The 26,917-nt window shown below is 42.8% G+C and overlaps 1 protein-coding gene across 2 annotated transcripts; it reads right to left on the reverse strand.

Annotated features, from left to right (window-relative positions):
• Positions 1 to 3,568: 3,568 nt before the first annotated feature.
• zbtb10 (zinc finger and BTB domain containing 10) lies at positions 3,569 to 26,424 on the reverse strand. 2 transcript variants are annotated; one of them, XM_061255620.1, is made up of 5 exons: positions 25,515 to 26,424; positions 14,761 to 15,673; positions 11,176 to 11,241; positions 10,247 to 10,422; positions 3,569 to 6,369 (listed from the first exon to the last, which is right to left on the reverse strand). In XM_061255620.1, the coding sequence occupies exons 1-5, from the start codon at positions 26,232 to 26,234 to the stop codon at positions 6,076 to 6,078; spliced, it is 2,169 nt and encodes a 722-aa protein (XP_061111604.1). In that variant the 5' UTR covers positions 26,235 to 26,424; the 3' UTR covers positions 3,569 to 6,075. The 2 variants fall into 2 exon arrangements, with proteins under 2 accessions (XP_061111604.1, XP_061111605.1); XM_061255621.1 differs by lacking the exon at positions 11,176 to 11,241.
• Positions 26,425 to 26,917: the final 493 nt, after the last annotated feature.

The following is a 26,917-nucleotide window of genomic DNA, read 5'->3' on the forward strand; positions in this document are numbered from 1 at the left end:
GCGGAGTTTGCATGTTCTCCCCGTGTCTGCGTGGGTTTCCTCCGGGTACTCCGGTTTCCTCCTACAGTCCAAAGACATGCAGGTTAGGCTGATTGGAGAGTCTAAATTGCTAAATTGAGTGTGTGAGTGAATGGTGTGTGTGCCCTGCGATGGACTGGCGACCTGTCCTGGGTGTATTCCTGCCTTTCACCAAATGTATGCTGTGATAGGCTCCAGCCCCCCTGCGACCCTGTTCAGGATAAGTGGGTTAGGATAATGAATCAATGAATGAATTATGTTTCCAGAGGCAAAATATTTATATATGAATCATTTTATAGAATTATAAAGATAAGTTATGATTTTGTTAGTTCTTCATTCAACCAGAGGTCCCAGGTTGCATGTGTTCTATGGGATAGTTCCAACCAAAAATTAAATGAAGCCTAATTTTTAGAGGAATAGCATGTAATATAAACACATACAACTTCTTCGCTACTCAACTCCACGTCCTGCAGGCCGCACTGTCTGCAGGCATTTGCTACAGCCGTGCGTTACACCAGCTGATTTCACTAATAGGCTGATCTGAACCAAGCAGGTAAATAATGAGTGAGTCGCGCTGTTTTAGACCATGAAACCCCAAAAGCGTTAGACATGAGCAAGATTTGATAAGAATTTGATATGATTTGTTAAAAATAAATCATAAAGAAATATTTGTTGAAAAAAACTTGCTCATTGGGCATTTCTAAATCAAGGCTGGGCTATTAGCACAGCCTGTACTATGCGGTGTGAAAATCACTCGTGGATGAGTGTAGCGATTGCCAAAAAGTAAAGTTGCTCATTCCAAATAAGAGAGCAACTCTGACAGACGACACTGTTCCTAAATATCAAAAGCCAAGGAACTGGAAACCTTGTACAGCAATGGCTTCAAACTCATTGCCATGGAGGACTGTGTGGATGCACGTTTTCATTCCAACCAATTAATGCTGCCTTAATTGATTCCAATTACTCAATGAGCCATGTGCACTGCATTAAAGCACAGAATATCAGCAACTGTTATTTAGATGACACCATCCATCCATCCATCCATTATCTGAACCCGCTTATCCTGAACAGGGTTGCAGGGGGGCTGGAGCCTATCCCAGCATACATTGGGTGAAAGGCAGGAATACACCCTGGACAGGGCTCGACCAGGACCTCCTTGCTGTGAGGCGGCAGTGCTACCCACTGCACCATATTTAGATGACACAAATAACATATTTCATTTTATATGCATTATCTGCAAACCTACAATAAATAAGCAAATAACTGAACTGATCACATACTTATCAAGATCTGAGGCTGGAATAGAAACCAGCATACACACGGCCCTCCATGGCACTGAGTTTGATACCACTGCTGAACAGACACACATATTTGTCATATTCATTTTTATTCTGTAACCATCACCACACACCGGTACAGAGGTCAGCTGGAGTCACATGAAAATGAGAAGAACTGGCCAAATCGGCTATTTCATCAATTCACTAAAATGGCCTCATTTTCCTAATTGTTGAAAGGGCACTTAACTAGGGAGAGTACATTTTGCCCCACTGATATGCAAATCGACATTTAAATGTGGATAAGATGTAAATGGTCATGACTTTGCTGACCTCTGCGGACACTTGGCGTGAGAAAACAGCGCATACCTTTTTCACATTAACCTCTGTCTGCACCTTGCTGCTCCTGAAGTAAAACTCAATCAGATAAAAAGGTGCATATAGAGATGGCCAAAAACCCCTGTAAGTTCAAATGCAAGTACAGTATGTGTACTGGCTGAAACTTTATAGTGAAATCAGGATATTCATCATTATGCACTGATCCTGTGCCTAAATGAGCAGATTATTCTAAACACCAGTACAATCAATCTGAAATATTCACAGTAGCTTAACACTATTTTTATAGACTCACATTTTGGATCTTCAAATTGATGGAATATATGACAAGTAACTCTAATACTCATGTTTAAATACTGATATGTACAGCACAGTCTGTAGATATTTGGACAGTGACACAACTTGAGGTTAAAGTGCAGATTGTCAGCCTTAATTTGAGGCTGTTTTTATTCATATCAGATCATCTGTAATTCCATGTAGGAATTACAGCCCTTTTTTATACATAGTCCCACATATTAGGGGACCAAAAGTAATCAGCTTCCTAGCAGAGGCAACCAGATTGTCTGCAAAGATTTCCTGGTACTTTGTTCCTGGTATGTAAATAGTGACCCAGGACCACTGGCAGTAAAACATCTCCAAAACATCAAAGACATACCACCATATTTGACTGTAGGTATGGGGTGCTTCTCCTTGTATGCATTCCATTTTGGCGCCAACATCAAGGGTGTGTGTGGCCACAATGTTCAATTTTCGTCTCACTTGGCCATAGCACTCTCTTCCAATCCTAATTCCATGAGGTTTGGCAAACTCAAGCTGCTTGGTTATGTTTATTGTGCTCAGTCTTCATGTAAAGAGTTCGGTGGTGACATTTAATGTTTTTTTTGTTTTTTTTACAGTTGATGACCCTAAACACTACCAAACTCTGCAATTCTGTGATCCTTGGGTTACTTATGGCCTTCCTTGCCACCTTCCTCACCATCCACGGGGATAATATGCACTTGCATCCTCTTCCTGGCAAGTTTGCCAACATTCCATATGTTTTACACCTTTTTATTATTGCTAAGTGGTATGTTTAACCGTTTTATATATTTTTTGTACCCAATTACCATCTGTCTTCTGAATTGACAGTTGGGTTTCCCATGCTAGTGGTTGACAAAGGGACTTTGCATGGCTATTACCTCGTTTTTATACTCTAGTGAAACAGGAAGTGATGGAGTGAAATATAGTTCCTTTAGACTGATATGAACTCAAATACAGTAAAATTGTATTGCCAAGAATAATTGTTAGGGGTGCCAATAAGTTTGGCATCTGTGATTTTCAGAAATTATTTTTTCACTAAAAAACATTGAAACATCAGAGTGTATGTATTGAAATAAAAGTATGTACTTTTCTGTTTGAACATAAAATATAGATCATTTTCTATTTTGTTTATTATATGCAGCATTTTTTCTCTGGGTGCCAATAATTATGGAACCCACTGTATATCATCCCTGTGGAACTTGATCATTAATTGATACATTCTGTAACAAGTTAAAGCTTTTCTGGAAAGAAAACTCGACCATAACTGTAGGGGGCTGGTTGTAGCGGTCAAATCAGGTGACCCGTCGTGAATTATCTTGGAATGCTGGCATCAGTCTAGACTTTGACCTGATGAGGCAGTTCAAACAACATTCAACAGCTGTCAGGCCAACGCTAATATTTTCAGCCATGCAACGTCTTCCAACAAGTGGCCAACTGTTGGCAGGCTCACATTATGCAAGTTATACACACCAATCCTGCAGTAGTGGCAGGGTGTATAAAATCGGTTTAATCCACATGAAGACAAATTACAAGCATGATTTGCACACCAAGCCTCCACCTGTGTTTATAAATCACAATTTCCAGGCTACACATGTGAAATGGCAAACAGCAAATAAAAAAGTAGACTGAATTGACTTGGACATGAGCAATATCAAAGTTTTATTCTTAAAATTTATTACAGAGAGGAACAGTAGTACAATTGAAAACAGAAACAAGTAGAATGTATTTTTTTGAACCTCAAAACGTAAAAAGAGTAACCTGACTTGTTGTATTCCGAGTAGGCAGTTACCGGTTTGCATCACTGGATAGCGTTTGTCAATGAAAAATACATCTCTGAACAGCTTAAAAAAATACAGCTGAAAAAACTAACTGGTTCTGTAGTGTTTTTGTCTTGTCTGTTTTGTCCATTTACAGCATAAAATCTAAACAATACATTTCTCTTAATTTATCAGATATACAGAAAATCAATAAAGAGTAAAAACAAACGAGATATTGTGGACGAGCACAGTTGTGTACGAAATGGTGAAAGGTGACAAGGGAAATCAAAGGCCAGGCCAAGGTTAAACGTCTGTTAACTGCAGCCAAATTCTGGAACGTAAATCAACTTGTTAAATATATATATTCATATATTTATATATATATATTCATATCCTCCCACAGTGATTTGAAGGTAAATAATATGAACATGAATATCTTCTATACATCTTTAAAATACATTTTCATCTCGAGTAAAGGGAAAATTAAACATCTTCTGTATTATATAGCACTTCAATGTCCACTGCATTTGAACAGAAACTGCTGTTCCAAGGTTGAACCCCACAAACAAACAAAACGTTTTTATAAAATATGTGCTTGATGAAATAAAAATAGAAAATGACAATAATAATAAAAAGGACAAACAAAACAATATCTGCATCAAGGATAAAGTGAATGATTTTAGAATAAACACATTTAAGTCGGACAATTACATACACAAGCAAGGGTCTACACTATATAGTTTACCTGGCTTTTCCATACATCATTTCAACAATAATTCAAGAACAATTTTGGTTGGACAAATAAAAATTAACAGTCTTGATTGCATTTGGAGTCAATATTATATTAAATAAAGAAATATCTAGAAAATGGTTCCAAAGGGGGAAAAAAAACAATATTCTCATTCGCCATTCAGACCCACTTTGGGGAAAACGAAACCAACATAACGATCTGCGATTTCGTAAATGCAAAGTAGTAAGTGCGTATCCATGAGCGGTCACAGAGCTTTTACTTAAAATGCATCCTACCAGACGTACAAAAGTAATACAGTTAGGACCACTCTATCAAATAAAATTAACTGATTGTAGATTTATTTTATGCATCAAATATGACTGCTCTTTATAAATAACTTCATTTGCTCTCTGCAACTTTAAAAATGTATTACCTGACATGTATGGGATTGTGATTGAATGTTCAGTACCGGATTTTACAAACCCACCTCCTCCAATGTTCATTACATCAGTACTGCCGGTACTTATTTGTATACGCATGTGTGTCTGAGGTGTGTGTGTGTGCGTGTGTGTGTGTGTGTGTGTGTGTGTGTGCGCGTGTGTGTATGTGCATATTAACAAAAACAATGGCAAAAAGCATACCTGATAAGGTCTGTAGCACAACAGTGTAATATAGAAAGCTGATTAATATATCTGAGTTCAGTTAGGCTTAATGACATTAACATCATATACAGCTGTAGGTCCAGTATTTTGAAACAAGCGTTTACAGCACCAAACTTCATTAATTTGGCAAAATTCAAGCTTTAAGTGAATGTCAAAATGCTTTATAAAGTGTTACTGTGATGCTGTGATTCATATAAAGCTAGCAATAAATTCCCCTTAATTTTTTTTTAAATTTTTTTTTTTAAACGTTTTTCTTTCATAACATTTTCAGTAGTTTGTTTCCTGCAAAATCTTGGTGTGCGTTCTGCTTGGCACAATAAAAACAGCCTACATAAATTAATTATAAATATGGCTGTCGATGCATTATAGAGTCACAAAACAGATTTTTGGTTCCAAGATTTAAACAGGGAAAAGAATAAAATTAAACAATTTTCAAAATCAAAAGTTTAGGACATCTAAACATATATAACTATAAAGGAGAAATAAATCTTCCTGTAAGCAATCGCTCCATAATGCTCTCTTATATTCATCTAGCAATATACGTTCAGTTTTGACGGGAAGTACAGTCAAAAATGAAACATAACTTTAATAGCAGACACAAAACGACAAGGAAAAAAAAATTATATCATTTAATAAGACATAATATCTGTAAATTTCTTTATAAATTAAATAATTAAATTTTCTTTAAGATGATTGGCCTAATGCAAATTAAAAAGCTGTACACCGCCGCCCTCTATGGAAGGAAGGAAGAAAGAAAAAAAAAAATACATCACCAAAAACCTGATTTCATAGACAATTCTCTTTCTCCTGAGGGCACTCAAGCCCAGAGTCTGAAGCTTAATTCTGTACATCATAGTCCCTCTCTACCAAAGCCTTTTCTGTTTGCCATACACGTACACGTATGCATAACTGCATAACCATGAAGGATGATAGCACTTTGGAGTTTGATTGTTTCCCAGCTGTTAAATAATAATTTTTTTTTTTGTTTGTTTATTAAATTAGTCCACGAGGAGGGCGGGGCCCACGCCGCCGGCGTCGCCCTCCTCCCAGTGGGATTGGTCGATCTCGTTGGGCTCCTCGCCCTCCTCGGCCAGGTCCTCGTCGAAGTCGTCCTCGCGGGAGAGCTCCAGGTCCTGCATGGCGTCCAGGCCCTCCTGGGAGCCCTGGTGGGAGTCGGCGCAGTCCACACACACGCCGTAGCGGCGCGAGCCGTGCCGGATGCCCACGCTGGCCGCCAGCATGAAGATCTTCTTGCACACCATGCACTTGTACTTCTTGTCCTTCTTGTGTACCTGGTTGGGGAGGAGACCAGAGGCTGTAGAAACATACGGACCCGAGTGCCTGTTGTTACGTCATCCGCTGACTATCCGCGGGCTCGTGAAAAGCGGTTTGAAGCCCGGGAAGTCAAGTGTGCCGGCGCCGCCATTTTGTACAATTTGGAGCCGGAGACTGTGCAGTAGGGAATCCGATGCGGCTCCTCCACTAATTGTGTGAGAGTAACATAATCTGTCCCTGATTCGTCCTCAAAATATTGCTGTATTGTACTAATAACAAAATAACTTAAAGAAAATCAGTACATAGGGAGGCATTAGGAAAAAAACACTGAATACAACAACATTTTCTTGGGGGAACTCAACTTTGTACTTGGACCGCAATTGACTTTACACTGAAAACGGGTCTGAATGACCTATTGTCGAGGACCCGGCCCTAGGCCCCCCTGATGAGAGATTGACGGGGGATGGGTTAGAAAGGAATGCATTGTTAACCCCTCGCACACGCCATTGAGGTGGTAGTAAGAACGCCCGTAAGAAGAAAAATATGTGGTTCAGAGAATGAGCAGCCATACTTGTCAGTAGAGGAGTCTGAAGTCGGGGGACTTAGATTTAGGGTTTTAAGGAGCAAGGTTAAAGTTCTGACTGAGAATACCCCAACCCTACAGGGGAGGGGCACAATGCCTGGCTAAAACAAATAAATAAATAAATAAGGAAAACGGAAGGGATGTCAATACCGAAAGAAGATTAAGAGGCTTTAAGGGCCTTCCTGATTATAACACAAATAATTTATCGAATAGATTTAAAAGACTGACTATAGAGGAGTTAAATGATGAATTACACTCAGCTAATAGCTGGATGTCCTTTGTAGATCCCTTAAGGCGCCACAAAAAGGGACACCTGAAAAGGGTGTTGAGATGGTGGCAGGCTTTAACGTCTGGCTTGCATGAGATCAAAGTTTGGAGGAAGTCAAGGAGAGATTATGAAACTGACACAGACACCAGTGATGAATAGGTTCATTAAAAACAACATAAGGGCTAGTGTTTTTCCACTCGTATATTAAGATGGTGGAAATTCCCAAACCAGAGGGGCCCATGAAATAAAATATTGGGGACATTTCTTTTGAGGTATGAGAAAATGACAACTGGAAAAACAGAAATAATTAATATGATCATTAAAAAACAGGTTCTATAAAAGATAAATGTCTTCCCGCTTGACATAATGGGGGCATTTCTTATCAAAAAAGGTACACTTTTGTATGCAAAAAAGATATATAAGGGATACGTTTTTAGACCTTAGAGCAGGATCCCAGAATTCGGCTTCAGAAGATATCTACGAGCTGGTGAAGAAAGAGCCACGCAGAACAACTATAACCAAGCTGGAGTGGTAATTATAATCTATATTACTTGTAGAAGTAGGAAAAGTAACATATTATAAGTTTACTTTTATATACCTTTTATTTCTCATTAGGGTACTATATAAAGTAGAAAAATGTAGAGAAATTATCATATTTAGATGACTATAATATTATAGGAATAGTTTCTTTTTAAACGTCAAGAAGGGGGAGCTATAGGATAAGGCTAAGGCCAAAGAGGATGGATATAGGAAGGGTGTACCTTGATTTTTAAACATTGTGGTGGAAAGGTAATTTAGAAAGAGCTAAGAGGGGTATATGTAACTTGCATGTGATCAGCAAACTGCAAAAGATGATATGTACACTGTAATCTGTATAACTCTATTCTTTTGATTGATTATAATAAAGTATATCTTACTATAATCATATGTGATAAAGAGTCTTTAGAGGAATACATTGAATACAGGACATCGATTACCAGATTTGCATCACACCCTTCACTTCGAGACTGGGCTGGAAGTTCAGTAGAACTTACCAGGGCTCCAGGACGTTCGGAGTACTTGAGTTCGTCCCCGAGACACCTCATTGTGGGGTCTGAGCTCGGCAAGGGGTCCGTGGCTCACGACACTATACAGGAGCCAACCGTGCTGGTTTTTGTTTTCGCCTTAATATCAGCAACCAATTCAGACCCAAGAAACCAGGAGAGGTGAGTTAACGGTGTAATCCACTGCTTAAATGAAGTAACAACAAAAGCCAGCACACCATGCAGCTCTCCAGGACCTGGAGTGAGGACCACTGGCTTAGATACATCCGCTGGCCCGTCCCACTGCTGTCATGTTTGCGCATTCAAATCCCCTGAAACGCACGTGACCAGCTGTCAGCTTCTTAACTCCGCCACCCTTCACAAATCAAGAACCACCCTGCTGACCGCAGCCCTCCTGACCTGAGTGACACCACAGACTATTATGACAAAACGTGTGTGTTAACAAGATGGCGTCAAATGTGTTTTTCCAGCAGTTGTGCAGACCAGGGCAGGGGCGACCCACCTTCCATCTAAAAGGCCTCCTACAGAGGTGTTCCCGCTGCAGTTTTAAAATGACGTGTGTGGGAGGGGGACAGGGGTAAACTGGTTAGCTTCCATCCCCCAATTAAGACCACAGTCAGCAGAACCAGGTGCTTAAGTGGCTGCCTAGAAGGAAAGCCCCAGGACCCGGTTAATCCTTTCTCAGGGTAAAGCACGCTGCACGCCACACCACTTAACAGCCGCTTAAGGCCACACGGCCAGGGACAGGGCAACAGCGGATTCTGAGTCAGTGACACAGCACACGCAAAAGTGCCGCGTCACCAGGTGAAGCTATACAAAGCATACGGCCTCAAAGGTAAACGATAAATAAACGAGTTATACCTTAATGTACTTGTCAAAGTCATTTCCATTAAATCACCTAATAAAGTTGCTTCCACAAACAATAATGCCAAATGTTGAATGAAGAATATGGAGTGACCAGGGAAATATCTTATACAATAGTAAACAAGGAATAAAGATTTCTTGTTCCACCATTTCTGAATCAACAGCAGAAGCTTGATGTTAACAAATATAGATCAAAGCTGCCCCAGGGGTGTGTGTATGATAGGGGGCAGCACTAGATGAAGCTGCCTCAGGTGTGTGGTAGGGTACAGGGCAGCACTAGATGAAGCTGCCTCCGGTGTGTGGTATGGTACGGGGCAGCACTAGATGAAGCTGCCTCAGGTGTGTGGTAGGGTACAGGGCAGCACTAGATGAAGCTGCCTCCGGTGTGTGGTATGGTACGGGGCAGCACTAGATGAAGCTGCCTCCGGTGTGTGGTAGGGTACAGGGCAGCACTAGATGAAGCTGCCTCAGGTGTGTGGTAGGGTACAGGGCAGCACTAGATGAAGCTGCCTCAGGTGTGTGGTAGGGTACAGGGCAGCACTAGATGAAGCTGCCTCCGGTGTGTGGTATGGTACGGGGCAGCACTAGATGAAGCTGCCTCAGGTGTGTGGTAGGGTACGGGGCAGCACTAGATGAAGCTGCCTCCGGTGTGTGGTAGGGTACGGGGCAGCACTAGATGAAGCTGCCTCAGGTGTGTGGTATGGTACGGGGCAGCACTAGATGAAGCTGCCTCAGGTGTGTGGTAGGGTACAGGGCAGCACTAGATGAAGCTGCCTCAGGTGTGTGGTAGGGTACAGGGCAGCACTAGATGAAGCTGCCTCCGGTGTGTGGTAGGGTACGGGGCAGCACTAGATGAAGCTGCCTCAGGTGTGTGGTAGGGTACAGGGCAGCACTAGATGAAGCTGCCTCCGGTGTGTGGTAGGGTACGGGGCAGCACTAGATGAAGCTGCCTCAGGTGTGTGGTAGGGTACAGGGCAGCACTAGATGAAGCTGCCTCCGGTGTGTGGTAGGGTACGGGGCAGCACTAGATGAAGCTGCCTCAGGTGTGTGGTAGGGTACAGGGCAGCACTAGATGAAGCTGCCTCAGGTGTGTGGTAGGGTACAGGGCAGCACGCGTGCGTCGGGCAGGGCCTCACCAGGGAATGTCTCTTGACGTGCTCCCTGCGGGTGAAGAGCTTCCCGCAGATGTCGCAGCTGAAGGAGCGCACGCCCGAGTGGATGATCAGGTGGCGCTTTAGTGTTCGCCGGTGCTTCGCGATATAGTTGCAGTGAGGACATTTCAGCTTGTTCAGAGCCGTGTCGGAGGCCTCACCTGAGAGAGAGAGAGAGAGAGGGTGAGAAAATGAGAGAGGGAGGGAGAGTGAGAGGGGGAGAGAGACAGAGAGGAGGGGGGAGAGACAGAGAATGAGAGAGAGGGAAAGTGAGAGATTGGGTAAGTTGCTTTAGGAAGCATCTTACTGCGGTGTTTGCTCCATGGTGTGGACACATTACAATGTTACAGCACACCACACCCAATGATTTATAGATCTTAGTCATAGATCAATCTCAAGTAACAGCCTCAATGTGTATTAGAACTGCACTGGGTTAGTTTAGCCTGCTAGATCTCCTGCTGTTCAGGCTTGCATCCCGTTGGTTAAAAACACAGTTCAGTTACATCAGGCCAGTTTCTCACCCCTTAGTGTGGTGCTGGGCTGAAGTACAGTAACGGTAAATGGCACAGCAGTGTTATGCATGCGGGGCTGAGGGCTGTGGGTTGAAAGGCAGCCGTGCAGAAGATATTATGTTCACGTTTACAAAATGCCTCCAGTGTTATTGTTTTGCATAATAAATTCCTCATATTTCTGGTCAACAGCACCCTCTTGTGGGATTGAAAGGAGCTGGTGCTTTTGCTTGAAATATTAAACTGATAATCAGATCACTGAAAAAAACCTTCCAATCCAAACACAATTTCCTTCTGAATATCAAAGTGTTGATGAAGATAAAAGCAATGTCCATGAAAAACAGCTGCGATCAGAATTTGATCTTCAATCCAAAGTTATTGTACACAAGGGAAAAAGGCCCTTACCATTTTCCCAAGATTCTCCTTGTTGAGAATCCTGGAGGAAGCTGTACTGGATCTGATTGGCCAGCTCTGAAAGAGAACCAACACCACGCAATATCAGAGGCAGACAATGGAAACGGGAACAAGCCGAAGGGAGTTTTAAAAAAATCTGCTGTCCAATCAGCCATTAGTGTGCTGTAAAGGGGAAAACCCCTGAATACTGCACACCCTTCACGTCTCGCTGAACTCAGACCCGTCTGCCGGCTAAATAAGACATCTGCAACGATTTGGATCCGCGTGTGAACAACAGCATTAAAGCCCATACAGTGTATCGAGTTACAAACTACTGGTTTAACAAGCGGGTGGTTGGAGAGCCGCGAGTTGCAGTACGAGCACCTGCGCTCCGTTCCGCTTCTCCCTCGGTCAATATTTGGAATAGTGCGGACAGAGTAAAGGAGCGCCGGGTGGATTAGGCTGAACAGTCCCAACAGCTTTTCACCTCGGGCAGGCTGCGCTGAAATATGTGTATAGTTAAGCGGCAAACAAGCTGCCATCCTATCCAAACAGTTCAGCGGGCTTGTTTGGAGAGGGCCCAAGAATTTATAGCGACGAATCAAGATTCGCATTGCAAAGCTATGACAGACGGCGCGCCTGGCCGACGGCCCGGGTCTAGTCCCGCGGCACTGAGTGTCCTCGCAGTTTTACTCAGCGTGCGAGTGCGCTCGGCTTCCATCGACTCATAAACACTTTGCGAAGCCAAAATAAGACTATAAAGAACAAGCCCATACTTAAATGCGTACACAATGCCGCAATGTCAGAACTCTGTGATATTAACTCTTAGCATTTTGAAGAATTCAGGTTGGCGAAATGTTCCGTATTTAATAAAGAATAAAAAAGTTCACTAATTTAATTTGCCAGTCTGAAGTAAAAGGCGGGCCAACGCCATTTTTACCACATTCTTGACACAATTCAGAATATTCTAGAATATTCCTGCAATGTCATTTGAGAAGCGCTCCCAAGTTCCAAGAACGTCACTATGTTTAATTTCTGGTGACGTCGTCATTGCAAAACGGCAGGTATACGGCTAGCTTGTCCACGTGAGATACCACCTTTGTTCTCATTCTGCTCCAAAAGTCGTGCAAGAGTAACGCCCCTTCCGTGTTCTGTGCGTTGAAAGGACTCAATTATCTACGCTCGACTTAAAAGCTCTTTAAATTGCTGCTTCGCTACATTATATATTTTAACTGTTAACTGTCAGATTAAAACAAATGTTAAGGGGTTTTTGCAGCCAAACTATTTAAACGGTTTGTTTTGGCAGACTTGACACAACCCAACCCACACAAATATGTTACCGTTTCAAACAGAAGATTACCCCAGTTTATATGGTCTGAAGATGCCAGAATCTTCGTTGCTGGAGTGTAGCTGGAAGCCATCGTATTAAACACTGCATATCTGACAAACAGAAGCTATGGTGCCTCTGCTAATGTTCTAGGGTGTTAGAGAAGGCACTGAATATTTAATTCCCTGGTCCAATATTATCTCAGCAGCATCACCGCAATTTATTGAGAGGTAATGAGCACCAAGGGGGATCCTGTTGTGAACAACAGACCGACAAAGCGTGTAGAGGGGTTACTGATTGTCAGAACATCCGTTTCATGGCAGTAGTGTGTCCTTTGTGGACTGAACTGACACACATGTAGGGCAGTGTGTTCCTCAACATATGAGACACCTCAAAACAACAGGGCCTGTCCAGAAGAAAATACAGGCAGGCTCACCCATTGGACAAAACACAAAGCTACAATCGATAGGGGGCCTCGTACAAGTTTAATATGCACAGCGTGCCCTTCTTCAGTCTATTGTTCCAAATAACCCAAAGGAACACACATAGCTGTGTGCTTACAACAAACACAGAGTGTGAGTGCTACAGTCAGGTAGTTCACTGGGACTGTGTCGATAACTGATGGCTGCTGGGATTCAAGGACACGAACACCATCATCAGCCGCAGCTGCCGAATAAATAACATCATTCTGAAACAAACAGCCGCTGTTCACATTTCCTCACACTGCAGGGTGGGGACCTAGCTCCCCAGTGAAGAAACACCGTTCCTGAAGTAGCTAAGACGCGTACCCCACTCAAGGTGACGGACATGTAAAGGATAGGACACGGTCCCATGCATCCATCCACTCTCCGCACGCACGTCTGTCCCTCTGTCCATTCTCCCTTTCATTTTTGGAGAAATGACACAAGCTACTACACTGGATAAGGAACAAAGTGAACCCACTTTTCACCTGTTTGGTCACACACTTCCCTTCCTCTCTCTTCCCGTTCGCAGAAAAAACACCACAGCTAGAGACGGCACAGATTTTCAATGAATCCCGTGCCAAAAAACAAACCTCAAATGGTTGCGTTCGCTCCACGCATGATCTTCAGAAGAAATTAAGGCGATTTTGACGTTCTTACTCGAGCACGTAAAAGCTGTTCTGCATTTCGGATGAAAACCTACGAGCTGTCAATGGGTGTGCGGTTCGGTGCCAGAAATGGTCCCCGCAAAGTCGTAAATCCTGTGGGATTACTATGCAGAACGGCAGTTGTCACCAGGAGAGCTCCTGCATCAGGATTCATGCAAATGGGAGGTACGAATAAATGTGATCTCTGGACTGGTGAAAAATACTGCACAGCAGTGCACACTGAATCACACATCCATACAATGTGCATCTGCATTGTGCAGTTTTCTAAGCTTGATTAGTCCAAAGCTTTTTAAATGGATGCATACATGCTAATGCTCTTATAATAGGACAGTGTTTGCATTAGTTTAATTGAAATATTGTGACAAGACACATTATCTGTGAACCTGTCTAAAGTGTAATTCAGGCGCTGCTGACAATTTACTGCTATAGTGTCTATAGCTGGTGGTATCTTACCAAAATATTGTAAATTAAAAGTAAAGCTGTGGGTAACTGAAATTAATTTAAGAATCCTTGATGCAGGGAAGTCCTCGTACTGGACTTCCCAGCATCAAATCAGCAAGGCAGGATGATTAATTGCATATAAAGCTTATATTAAGCATACACTCACTGAGCACTTTAATAGGAACACCTGGACACCAACTTATTCATGCGATCTACTCAGCCAATCGTGTGGCAGCAGTGCATACAATCATGCAAATACGGGTCAGGAGCTTCAGTTAATGTTCACATCAACCATTAGAATTGGAAATAATGTGATCTGACAGTAACACAAATAACCACACATTACAACAGTGGTATGCAGAAGAGCTTCTCTGAACACACAACACATCATACCACTAAGTGGATAGACTATAGCAGCAGAAGACTTTAACCTAATAAAGTGCTCACTGAGTGTATATTAAGCATTATATTAGGAAGTTTATATTAAATGATTACCTTCCACATTATTATAGTAAAATAATCTTATATTGGGTCACATCCATAATCAATGTCTATCAACTGCAGATACAAATGTTATATGTTAAATATAAAATGGTTGTTGATCAAACTTGAGATTCAAACGCACGTTTAGGTCTGACACAGCCACCGTGGTCTCAGAGTGAAGGCCTGTGGGTAATGGCATCCCCTGAGGGCTACGCACCTGCGTTCTCCGAGAGGAAGGAGAAGTCCTCTCTGGAGTAGGAGGCAGACGGCTGGATGAACATGCCCTCGTCGAACCCGTCCTCGGGTTCGGGTGGGATGTTGTAGACGAAGCGCCGCGTGATCTGCTTTTTCCGCCGCCCGCTGCCCGGCTCCGGCCGGGCCTCCTTCTTGGCCACGGCGGCCGCCGCGTCGTTCCAGACGAACACAGGCCCTGGGCCCTGCGGCTCGTTCTCTGCCGACTCCGACGAGTTGTCCCCGCCCCAGCCGGAGCTCCCCAGGGGGCAGCCCTCGCCCGCCGAGACCTCCACGTCGCTGGGCTCCTCCTTGATGCTGCCGCTGGCTTTGATGGAGAGCTTGGAGAGGATGCTGGTGGCCCAGAAGTTGCTGGGCTTCTTGTCCGAGCCCTTGCCGTCCTTGGCCACGGTCCGCCTCTTGTTGTAGTCCACCACCACGGAGTCGGGCGCTTCCTGCTTGATGCTGATGTTGAGCGCGTCCTTGATGAAGGCCCGACACGAGTGCACCACTTCCGTCATCTGGAGGTAGCTGGCCACCGACATCACCTCGATGGCGTTTTGGCTTGTGAGCAGGAGGTTGCCCGAGTACAGGAAGTCTAAGATGACGGAAAACCCCTGGACGGCCGCCACGTCCAGGTGCGTGATGGTGGTTTGGTCACAGCTCTCTTTCTTGGTTAAGCAGTAGAGTGTCTTAAAGAAGCGGCTGCCGGCCACCAGGATGTTTTTGTGCGCGCGAAAGACCTGCCCGCTCACCATGATGTTCACGTCGCAGAGGATGCCGCTCTTCCTCTGCTTGTTGAGCTCCTGCAGGAGCTGGTAGCAGTACGAGTTCTCGTTTGGCTTGTTTCCGTAGTCCTCCATCTCGGCCTCGTCCAGGTCCGCGGGCCTCTCTGTATCCTGGTGCGAGAACAGAAAACAGCAATTATACTCCTGCGTAAACAGCACATCGCCCACACGGACGCTGCCATGGCAGCGCCTTCAACAGGAACACTCTTTTTGGGATGTTGTGACCAGAGCCCCTCCTTAAATCTTAAAAAAATAATAATATTAGAATTAAAGGAAAACACCAACATTTTGGGACGTTTCCCCCCGACTTACCCAGACGAGACTTTCGATTTCATTTTCATTTTGGTGCATTCACTGGCTCAATTTCCATGTTAACATAATGTGTTAGCTTAGCAAAAAGACTTGAAGCCTATAGTCACTAGCCTAACTCCTTCAAAGTGAAGAAATACACCTTACAGCAACTCTGAAGGTCTTATTTACACAAGGTATCGTGTATTTGAATACACACAATACGTCTTTTTTTATTTTCAGCCAAAATCAGTGATATGATTCCTTGCCCAGTTCACACATAACAAGCTTAATTTCTGTGTGAAATTATTATCTTGCTTGTGAGCCAGGGAGGCAGGGCAATGGACACATAGCCAGCCAGCTCAGACAGCCAGCTTGCTCACAGTTGAGAAGAATGGGGGAGTGAATTCATTTCTGATTTGTTTGAGTCGCCTAGCAGATGCGCTAATCCAGTGTCGTTTGCATTGCCTCGACCTACATTTACGCATATTATCGCCCTATTGCCGCGTAGATGGCTGTATTTCAGCCTGCATGGTTCAGATTAAATGTACTACCAAAAGGTTCTCTGTGTCAGGAAAGACAGGTTATCAGAAGGCACAACAGGAGGAAACCTGGACAATAAAAAGTCAAACACTGCTTACTTTGTATTCAAAACACGTACCTAATCTTTCTCGGAGTCTATTCCTCAGCAGAAGCTTTGCATTTCTGTATATACTTAGCCGCTGTTTTATAGTTGCGCTAGCATCTGTAAGCATGCGGGAACTCGAATCGTCATGGGATCATGACATCACCTGGGCTTTGGGGAACCATTTAACTCTAATGCAAGGATCTGGAGAAATGACACAAAGCGGTAGGTTGGGGTGGTTTTTCACGAGCGACGGGCGGTTGAGGTTCCCATTCTCAGTTCCAGTCTCAGTTGCTGTTCCGCCCCTCTGTGAATGGGTTCACTTAGGCACGAGACATCTAGCAGCCCTGGTGTCAAATAGCCGCCCGGGCTGCGCTAACGTGGAGTCAGAAGAGGACACTCATCCCAGGCCTCACGCGTTTGGCTCACGCTTTAATGGAGCAGGTCTCCAGATGTGCCACGTGTCGCTGTCCAGATGCGAAGAGACCTGCTCTTACAGTAACAGTTCACACATGGTGACAATGTGTTCGGCCGAACTGCGAGGTGCAGAGAGGCTTGCCTCCAACTGAATTACTCAAATACAGTAAAAAATAAAACCCATACGATGAGCTTAATATTCTCCCGAAAATGTATTCCGACTCAACAGCTAAAACAGAAATAATACATACAGTTGTAATGCAAAAAGAGAACTACGCCTCTATCATAATATACGGCATACATTACATAATCACAATAACTGGTAAATCGAGAGGAAGTAGCCAGTATTCAATTTCGTTGTGAATACACTGTGCATTTGTTTTCAGTTGCAAAATTCCGTTTACATGTAGCCTAAACCAAAATGTGTTACGCAAGTGCCCAATGACTGCCACACCAGGGCTGGGCCAGTGCATTCGCATTCATTCATTTTTAGGGCACAATTTTCAATGACAGGATATATCGTTTGAAAGTGTTAAAATTCTATCTGTATAACCTATTTTAAGATGCCATTGCTTTAGCAACAACCGTTCCTTATTTTGTAACATGTGGGTGGTAAAACAAGTGTGGGGGGGACCACACCTTCATTTTGGAAATCCGCACACTACAAGAAATAAGGTAATATCAGTGTCCTTTTCCCAACAAGGGTCCAGTGGAGCAAATAGCTTCTCATTATAAAAACTTGGAGAAACATTGACAGAATGTCCATTGATTACTTTGAATTTCTTTGGAATTATCATTGTTGTCCGTTTTGCCATTGTCCATTGTATACTTCTAAAAAGTACTTGTACATAGAAATTCTATGATCTACATTTTGTATAGGCGCCCTCAAACATGATGAGTCTCAAGTACAACCGTCTCTGACCAGTTTTTGTAAAGAAAATGCATTGCCCCCATCTGTGGACAATAAAATTCAGTATAACTTCAGCTCATCAAAGAACCGACTACAGGCATGTTATCGAAGAGACGAGTAAAAACCATTTTAGTTAATGATTTTCAATATGCACGTGGAGTGACCCCATTTCATATCAGTGAGCATTTAAATATTCTCAATATCATATTATTCAGTATGCTTATAAATAAGGAGCCAGCCAGCTTTTCAATAATAAATAGGATGTGAAATTAACTTCGGGGGTTGGGTATTTGACAAAAACTTCAATCAATGGACCTCAATGAATATATTAGAATTTAAGATGGTATTTTTGTGATTATTGTACTTATTTCTTATGATCTCTCAACCTGTTGCTGTCTGAGGATAGCTGCGAGGAAAGGAATTTTGGGACAGATAGGCAGGGGAGGGTGACAGGCAGGGAGAAGTGCAAACACTTCTTTTCAGGATAAAAAGTGTTGTATAGTTTAGTAAGCAAAATGCAGTATTTCACACTTCATAGGACCCATAATATAACTTGTTTCCATGTGTCTTTGCTAATTCTAATTCTTGAGTTATTCTCCTCAAATTTGAAAGGGGATTTGCCCAGTGTTGTGACTTGGCTCCATTATGTTTCTAAGTGCACCAGCCACAGCTACAATAATCTGTATCGAATCAAAAACAGAAAATCCTTTCAGTGAGGAAAAAACCTTCCACTTTCACTGTGTTTGAGCTTCTCTAACTTTGTTTTTAGTAATATTTGGAGTAATTCTGACTCCTGGAAAACAAACCCCAAATGGTTACTTTTCAGGAGAGACCAGGATTATGCCTTTAGTCAAAAGAGTTTAAGAATAGTAACCATGGGGCATATCATTTTAAAGCTTGTGTCAAGAAAAGCGGCAATAATTAAGGGGTTATGTTAATGGTAATTGTACCGTCACCACAATACAGCCTCATAAATACTGGTTATAGATATTGGCCCCAGAATTTCCAAATGATGTGCCCCCTACATATCACCTACAGTATTCACTGTTATTAGTTGCGATGTGAGTTTTATCTGAAAATGTTTCCATTACCCAAGATGTCGGCAAAACCAAACAGGTTTGTGCAAACGGGTTTCAGATACAGCAGAAATTATGCTTTTTGGTTTTGCAGTCCCAGCATGGATTGGAGTGCACAGTTCCATAATCGAAAATTCGGAAAGATCCCACTCCAAAGACAGGCAGTGCCTCTTGCTTATTCGGAGCGGTGTTGGGAGAACTGCACAATCCGCACAGCTGGTGAGAGAAGGAGCCACAAGGAGCAGGGAAATAGCCTGTTGATTGAAGCCCTGCCAACAAGCAATATAACGGCTACTCATGCATATCACTATACCAATAACTCATGCCTTGGCTGGATGCCCCATCTGAAGACCCACTGTAATGCACAAATGCCTTCTTGGTGGGAGGTGGATCAAAATATCTGAACTTCTGCCAGGAGAAATCCAATTTGGGACATACACAGACATTACAAAATGCACTGAAGGAGGAACACAGTGGTGAGTAGAACTAATAGGGGGGGGGGGGTAAAACCAAAACAAACGCAGACAGCAGTTGGCTTCGTTCTAACATACAGACACCATAGCTGCCACAGTCGCACAAAAACCTCATTGTGTTCACAAAAGGGCACTTTGGACATGAATTTACTTCTTGACAACAATTGCCATAAACAGAGCAGGAAAATCCGCAGCTGTCCTTTAGGTGTGGTTGGAGAGCATTACATTTTCCCAAAGCAACAAGTGCAATGACGTGAAACATGACAAACAAAAATCGCACGGATGCAGGGCGGATCAGGATCTTATGCAGCAGGATAGGGCCAAACAGCTACCGTGCATCGCAAACAACATGGACTCCGGCACCCCCGCCCGCGCCTTGTTTTTTACAGCCCCTGGGGCCAACTCTGTACCCTGGGTCTGGCTTGCAGAACCCTGAACAATGCAGCACTGTGTTTGGCCTTAGGTGTGGGAGGGGAGGGTAGCTTAGGCCTTTTAACAATGCGAGGGCGTGCTGGCGGATTCCTGGGTGGGATACTCCCTCACATCCCTGACTGTCTGCATCCACTCTGTCGGCCGGAGACGGAAGCTATCGAGGGGAGACCCTGTTCTGCTCGGGGGAGAAAATGAGACTCGAGGGGGGCTTTTAAAGAGGCTGGCTTGTCTTGACATGGTACAAGCCATCAGTGAAATTGGTAGTAAACCAACTGGGACACACAACCGTGCTAATTCACATCACCCCTGATACCAACTCAGCGTCTCAGCTCAGGATACATGTGCGTTGTCCATGACACTCAAATTCTAGCTCACCAGCAGGTTACAACTAATAACATCAACTGAAATCCTGAACGATAACGAATCACATTGAGCAAACTAATCTCCCTTGACGATTTCCCTGACAAGCATCACCAATGATGAACTCTGACCTACAATGACGATGCATAAACCAAAATACTATTTTTAATGGCTATCAAGCTGTACGCTGAGACCGACAATAGATTGAAGAAAAATAGCCGGTTAATACAGCTTAGTTAGAAACTAGCCGTCAACATGCACTTAGTGGAAATGTGTTCTATTAGTCTACTTCCATTGTCAGTGACATACGTTTCAATACAAACAGAAGCTACAAAAGAGGGCAGACTGTAGTTTAATGTAGCACTTGTCCCAACTTAACACTGCAGGCATATCTTGCGTAGTTGAAAAGCACAGGCACAGTTTCTCCCTAGAACATATCCTTGAGGTAAAGGTTTCCATGTAATTTTTTGCATAAGCAAATTGCCACATACATGGGACAGTTCTTTGTAGTCAGTTAAAAGATATTCACACTTCTGTCAAGGAATAACACTAACATATGGAACATATATCAGACTTATAACAGAATTCAAATTATTGCTGAATGCAAGATTTATGCACTTCACAAGTAAAATTTTATTTATTTGCAGATCAAGAGGGCATCTCCATTTTCTCTACTGGCTACAAAATATATTAATTGCTGTTTTTTTAGTACAGGCCAACTTTTGCCATTAGAAATGCAATTAATAGGCCTAGGGGTGGTTCATTGATCTGTGCAAACATTCAACTTAATAAAACAGCTTATTTTAAGAGCCATCCCTCTTCAAAACCAGAAGCATGACATATTTCACTGGGAGCAAAAGCCATTGCTAAGAAAAAGCCTTTCCAGAAAACATTTTAGTACACTTGCAATCAATCAGAGACCATAGGACTACTGCAGAGCTTTCAGGTTCTGAAATAGTTTCACATCAATCATGTGAAGAAAATGTAATAGGGGTAACAGGAATACAGCTGGTGCAGCCCAGTCCTACAGAGGGCACGCAGAGGGTCGCTGCAGCAGTGAAGTTCCTCCCGTAGATCTTTGTTTTCTTCTGTTACAGGTCGCCCATCCAGCCTTTTTATGAAAACGGCGATTGACTAAAGACCATCATAATGATTCACAATGGAGTCCATCTCATCTAGACCTAGTTTGACCACTAAAATGAACAGGCTGCGACCGGTTGCTACGGCCGAGAATCTCATCGTCAAAGAAATTTCCGCGTGATTAAGAACCATCCATTTCTCCAAATTGTCCATTCGAAGTGATCTCATTTCGATTGGACGATTAGGTTGCGAAGTGTGAATATGTCACTTCCAGAGATTTCACTGACATCTCAAAACTGAACAGCATTCGTATTAGAGGAACCAGAGGATAAAAGAACGGCGGCCTACAGTGTGAAAGTGTCCCAAGTCACGAACAGCATGCAAATTCAACTGAGCCCTAATGCAAATTCTAGAGCATTTATCTGCATGGATCCTGGCTTGATAAACTGCCAGGACGAATCCTATTTTAGACAATGTCTTTTTGAAAGCCCCTCTCCATCTCACTGGAACTGCTAAAGCCTTCACTTAAGTCCAGACCACTGCACTGAATTTTTGTTCGTGTAGCAAACAAAGACAAGATTTCCAGGCATTATGAAAGGGTAAAGATAACTTGAGTATGACTCGCATTGTACCACAGACAGAAAGGTAAGAATTTGAGAGTGGGCAAAGCCATCACACAGCATCATGGTGAAAGTTACACTGGGAATTCCTGGTCGCTACCGCTTTAAAAATTTGATTTTAAGATAAGCCTGCCTATGTTTTTAGTTTCTACTGAGGGGTTTGGTCTTAAACCATTTTCTTAGATTTCCTCTACACCCTATGAAAACCTGACACCAGGTAATGACGCAAGACATACAAGCTATTCACCTTGATAAAACAGTGGCTGGTAGATTTTTTTTCTTTTTTTGTTAACTCTTCACATCAATAAAATATTTATGGACTATGCCACAGTTCCTTATAATTAGGTTTGTGTGGGCCAGGTGAAAAAGTAGATAGGGGAATATACAGTGCTGTGAAAAATATTTTCCCCCTCCTTGATTTCCTCCATTGTTGCATATTTGTCACACAAAATGGTTTTAGATCTTTAGACACAATGTAATATCAGACAAAGGGAAAGAGTAAATATTTTTTTTAATTAAAAAAGAGATGAGGATAAAAGGTGGCTGAAATATATCAGTATGGATATACTGAAAATACTATTTTTGCTCATCTCACATTGGCAAAAATGCACCAATCCTTTTGGGATACTGTTATATGGACAGATGAGGCAAAAGCAGAACTTGGCATAAACCAACTGAAACATTTCACATTAGGAACATGACACCAACAGTCAAACATGGTGGTGGCAGTGTGATTGTGTGGGGATATTTTTCAGTCTCATGACCTGCCATTATTGAAGGAACTGTATCTGTACCAGAAAATTCTTAAGGAAAGTGTCCGGGCATCGGTTGGCTTATGCAGCAAGACAACAACCCAAAAGCAAGTCCATATTCGAATGGCTGAAACAAAACAAAATTAAAGTTGTGGATTGGTCTGGTCAAAGTCCTGATTTGAACTCAACAGAGCTACTGTGGCAGGATCTAAAATGAGCAGTTCATGCTCAGAAACCTACCAATCTATCGGAATTACAGCAGTTCTGCAAAGAAGACGGACTAAAATTCCTCCACAGTAAACTGAAAAACGTATATTAAATTACAGGAACAGTTTGGTTGCGGTTATTGCTGCTAAAGGAGGTGCAAGCAGCTATTTAGCTTAAGGGGGCAATTAGCTTGTCACATGAGTGTTATTAAATTAAATTATTTTTTAAAAATCAGTGTGAGAAATACACAATCAGAGAAAATCAGGAAGGGGGCAAATACGTTTTTACATACACAACACTGTATAGGGTAGCCTGGCTATTAGGCGACCAGTAATAGGTTACATAACTATACGATATTAATCCATGACCTCTCCCCAACAGACCTAGTTATACACGACAAGAGGGTCATTATTACAATAAATGTCAGTTTTAATGGAGACAAAATACTTATAATGTTTTAAATCATATGAACTATAATAACTGACATGCCTCAATTAAGTCGGACCTCTTAGGTGAATAATCTATCTACAATAATTCAGGAATGGTGCGCATTCTCAGATTTCTACTATGATTAAAGACACTTACAGAATCGGTGGTAGATACATCCGTTCACTACCTTTTGCACTTGCACTACTTTTTATAAGGACGTCGTTTATTTTCACATTTCCTGCAGTCAGACGGGCTACCTTTTCTGTGAATCTCAGAAACACCAGCCCACCTAAAGGCAATACGCGGTTTTTTAACGAGAGATTATATCTCCAACAGCGTCTTAAATGCTCTGTTGCTAGGGAGGAATACGAGTGTAATCGCTGCCCCTCCTTTCACTCGCAATTAGCGATGTGTAAAAATTGAGTTAGTGGAGCATTTAAGTCATTCTACAAAGAACAATCGCGGACATTAGAACGAGCCGTGCAGTATTCAAAGGCTTTATTTACGAATTCAAAAAAACAAAACACACAACGCCTAAATACTCGATATTAATGGTACAAGACCTCGTGCCAAATTCGGGAAATGTAGTATAAGCTCATTTGTCCCTTCGTGGTTAAAATTAATTTGTCTGTGGGGTTATTTTTGCGTTGACAGCGCGCAGATAACACAAGCTAAATGGAACTTGTGAAAATAACATTAGAACTAAAGTTATACTAGCTAGATGTTTTAATTCTCTGTGGTGCTTTTAAACCTATCTTTTAAAATGATCACAAATAATTGGCTAAAACATCCACAGGTTCCATTTGTTATTTATTTTTTCCCCCATTATCAGCTCGCTAGTCACGTCTGCAAACAATATGCATGCAAATATCGTAACTAGGTAACGTTAAAACAGGCGCATATTGATTGGATTCACTGAATATCATTATCGTACACAGCCTGACGATCAGTGATACAATAAACTGACACACAGAAAATACAGTGGCTGTTAATGAAACGTCGGCCAAACTAAAATGACATGACTGCATTCAGCCCAACTGAGCGTTCAAATTAAAAAGTAGCGTTAGGCCTATGTTTACTGTAACGTAATTTAGCAAGCCAGATGTTACACTTTCATAGCAGCCCATAATAGCGGTAGCTAGTAAAGTTCAACCCTTTTTTAAATAGCTTTAAGCTAGCCGATGATACAAGGTCAGATGACACCGTGACAAACCATTCTGTGGAAAATCAGTTCACTGAACGTTAGCAATCTAGCTAGCTGACTGTAGTCTTCTACAAGAAAGCGTTGGCAATATTGTACGCATGCTATGATGCTATCACCCGGAGCATCGTTATGCATCTAGCTACATTAGGTATTTAACCAGTTAACGTTGGAAACGTTTGCTAGTTGATTGCAAAAAAGTACCAAAGTAGTCTAGGCTACAGCACGGGGGTTAGGTTAAATCTTCGGATAAGTGACTAGCTAAGTTACCTTATTTACTCAGAGGTCACCCTCTCTCGCAAGCTAGCACGCAAAGGAGAGGGGGTGGGGATCCCCCAAACGTTGCCTGGGTCAAGACCTTGCTATTGTTTGACCTCATACAATCAGGTTAGCCAGTTAGTTAGTTACTTAGGCAACAAAAGAATTACCGTAGCTATGGCTAGCTAATTAGCTAGCTGGCGACACGACTTCATTCAACATCGGCTAAAGGCAGCCTATGTAATATTACTGACAGTTTACATGCAAGCAGTAAATTCTGGATGAGCCATCTATCCAGACAGTAAACAAATTAGTTCGCTGGGTAACAATAATTATAATTACTTAGCAAATAGGACAACGTTAGTTCGCTAGTAAAACAAACCGCTTCCGTAGCTAGTTGACGTTAGCGAAACAAACTGATTTAGCTGGCTAAATTAACTTGCTACTCTACGGAACGTCGGCTAACTTTCAATTTAAAGACTTCTTCCAAGTTACCATTAAGTTGTCACATTTTGGGAACGATGCATATGCACTTGGGTAGCTTGGCAACTACATTGCTACTTCTGGATTAACATTACTAACGTTAATGTAGCTAACTTAATGGTATTGCTACCATTGCTAGAGCTACGTTGTAGCCAACTAATGTTAGCTACCTTGCTAGATAGGTCCGAGGAAGCTAATGCCAAAATCTAGCTTGCTAACGTTAGCCAGCAATTACATTAAAAGACTGTTGTCAAAAGGGTAGACTGTTAAAAATAATGTTCATGTTACATTTAAATTACAATTGCGTCGCCAAAATAATAATGTGCTGATCGTAACTTTACCTGCTTTGTTGGGTCATTCCTCCCATGTTCCGAGGACAGGTGATGTCTCAGCAGTAAGGCCCGCTTGTAATTCCGACTGCCTTTGACCAGCTCATCGCTGTTGCTGCCAATGCTCCGACACCAAGAGCAGGACATAAGTCCCGTCTCTTGGCAAAATTTTAGCCAAGGAAACTCCTGTAACCAGGAACCTTGGAACAATGAATGTTTCTGGAGCAATGTTTGTGGTCTCATCTCTACCAAAGCTTTCCTGGGTCCGGTTTCCTCTACGTCTCCTCCGCTCCCCGCTTCGCCCCTGTCGTCCTCCCCGGAACCTGTACCAGCGCCGTCCTCGCTGTTCATGCCATTCCCGGCTGTCCAGCTGCTACCTCCCCTGGATCGGTCTCCCCCAGCAGTCAGCGACATCCAGTCAACACTACCGACTCGGTCATCTTCTCCGTCCCCGGCTCCCCAGTTACCCCCTTCCGGGTCCTCTTCTTCCTCTGCCTCTGGTTCTGTGCTATCACTGATCGACCCCCCACCCTCCACTCGACCCAACGATGTTCCTTTTGCCCCCAGATCCCGATCCTCTTCTTGCTCCGGCCTGTTCCCGTTCAAATGTCGGTCTTGCCAAGCTTGGGCCTCCCAGCTGTTACTGTTGCTGCTGCCGACACCACTGGGACCGGTTACAGCTAATCCACCCCCTCGGAAAGCCAGCGACCTGCGGTTTCTTTCTCCGGACATTTTCTTAATAAATTAGAATCTACAGTTTCTTTACTAAATTCCTGCCGGCTAATTATTATAATAAAAAGTATTTTGTAATTTCGACCGCAGTGTTTCGAATTGAATAACTGGTTGCCGTTTTTTTCCGCTTTGGCCTCCTAGTGAGAGTATGTAGGTTATGCGGAAATAAATAAAGGTTTTAAACGCATAATGAATTTCAGGGTTCTGTCTGCGTCCGCGCAGGCCCTGCAGAGGTCGAATGGCAACGACTTTCCCCATAATGCAACTCGGTCGGAGAAGGGGGGGTCGCGGGGGCTCGTTTAAAGGAAGATGGGGGTGCCGCTGACAGCAAGGGGTCTTTTGTGTTAGTGACTGCACCCATTTTCCGCGTGCTTTTCATCTTTGGATTTGCTTGTCCTTAACCTAATAAATCCGTGTCTGCCTTTCAGACCCCCTGCCTAGTGGGGTTATAGGCCTGGGTATTTATCCCATCACACAGACAGATTCAGTAAGCGACTCTTGTATGTTTCTTTCAAAGGGTGAATGACTATAAGACAGGTAGACTATAATGAGTGATTCCCGAACGCAGTGTAAGGTGTGCGCGTTCAAGTAAAGGTGGTCACTCGCATTTCTGAAATGGTTCTTATATTTTCTTCCAAGTATTCTCCTCCCCTTAACTGATTTACGTCGACTCTTTTTTTCAC

Source organism: Conger conger, chromosome 9 (genome assembly GCF_963514075.1).
Source record: "Conger conger chromosome 9, fConCon1.1, whole genome shotgun sequence".
Lineage (NCBI taxonomy): Eukaryota > Metazoa > Chordata > Actinopteri > Anguilliformes > Congridae > Conger > Conger conger.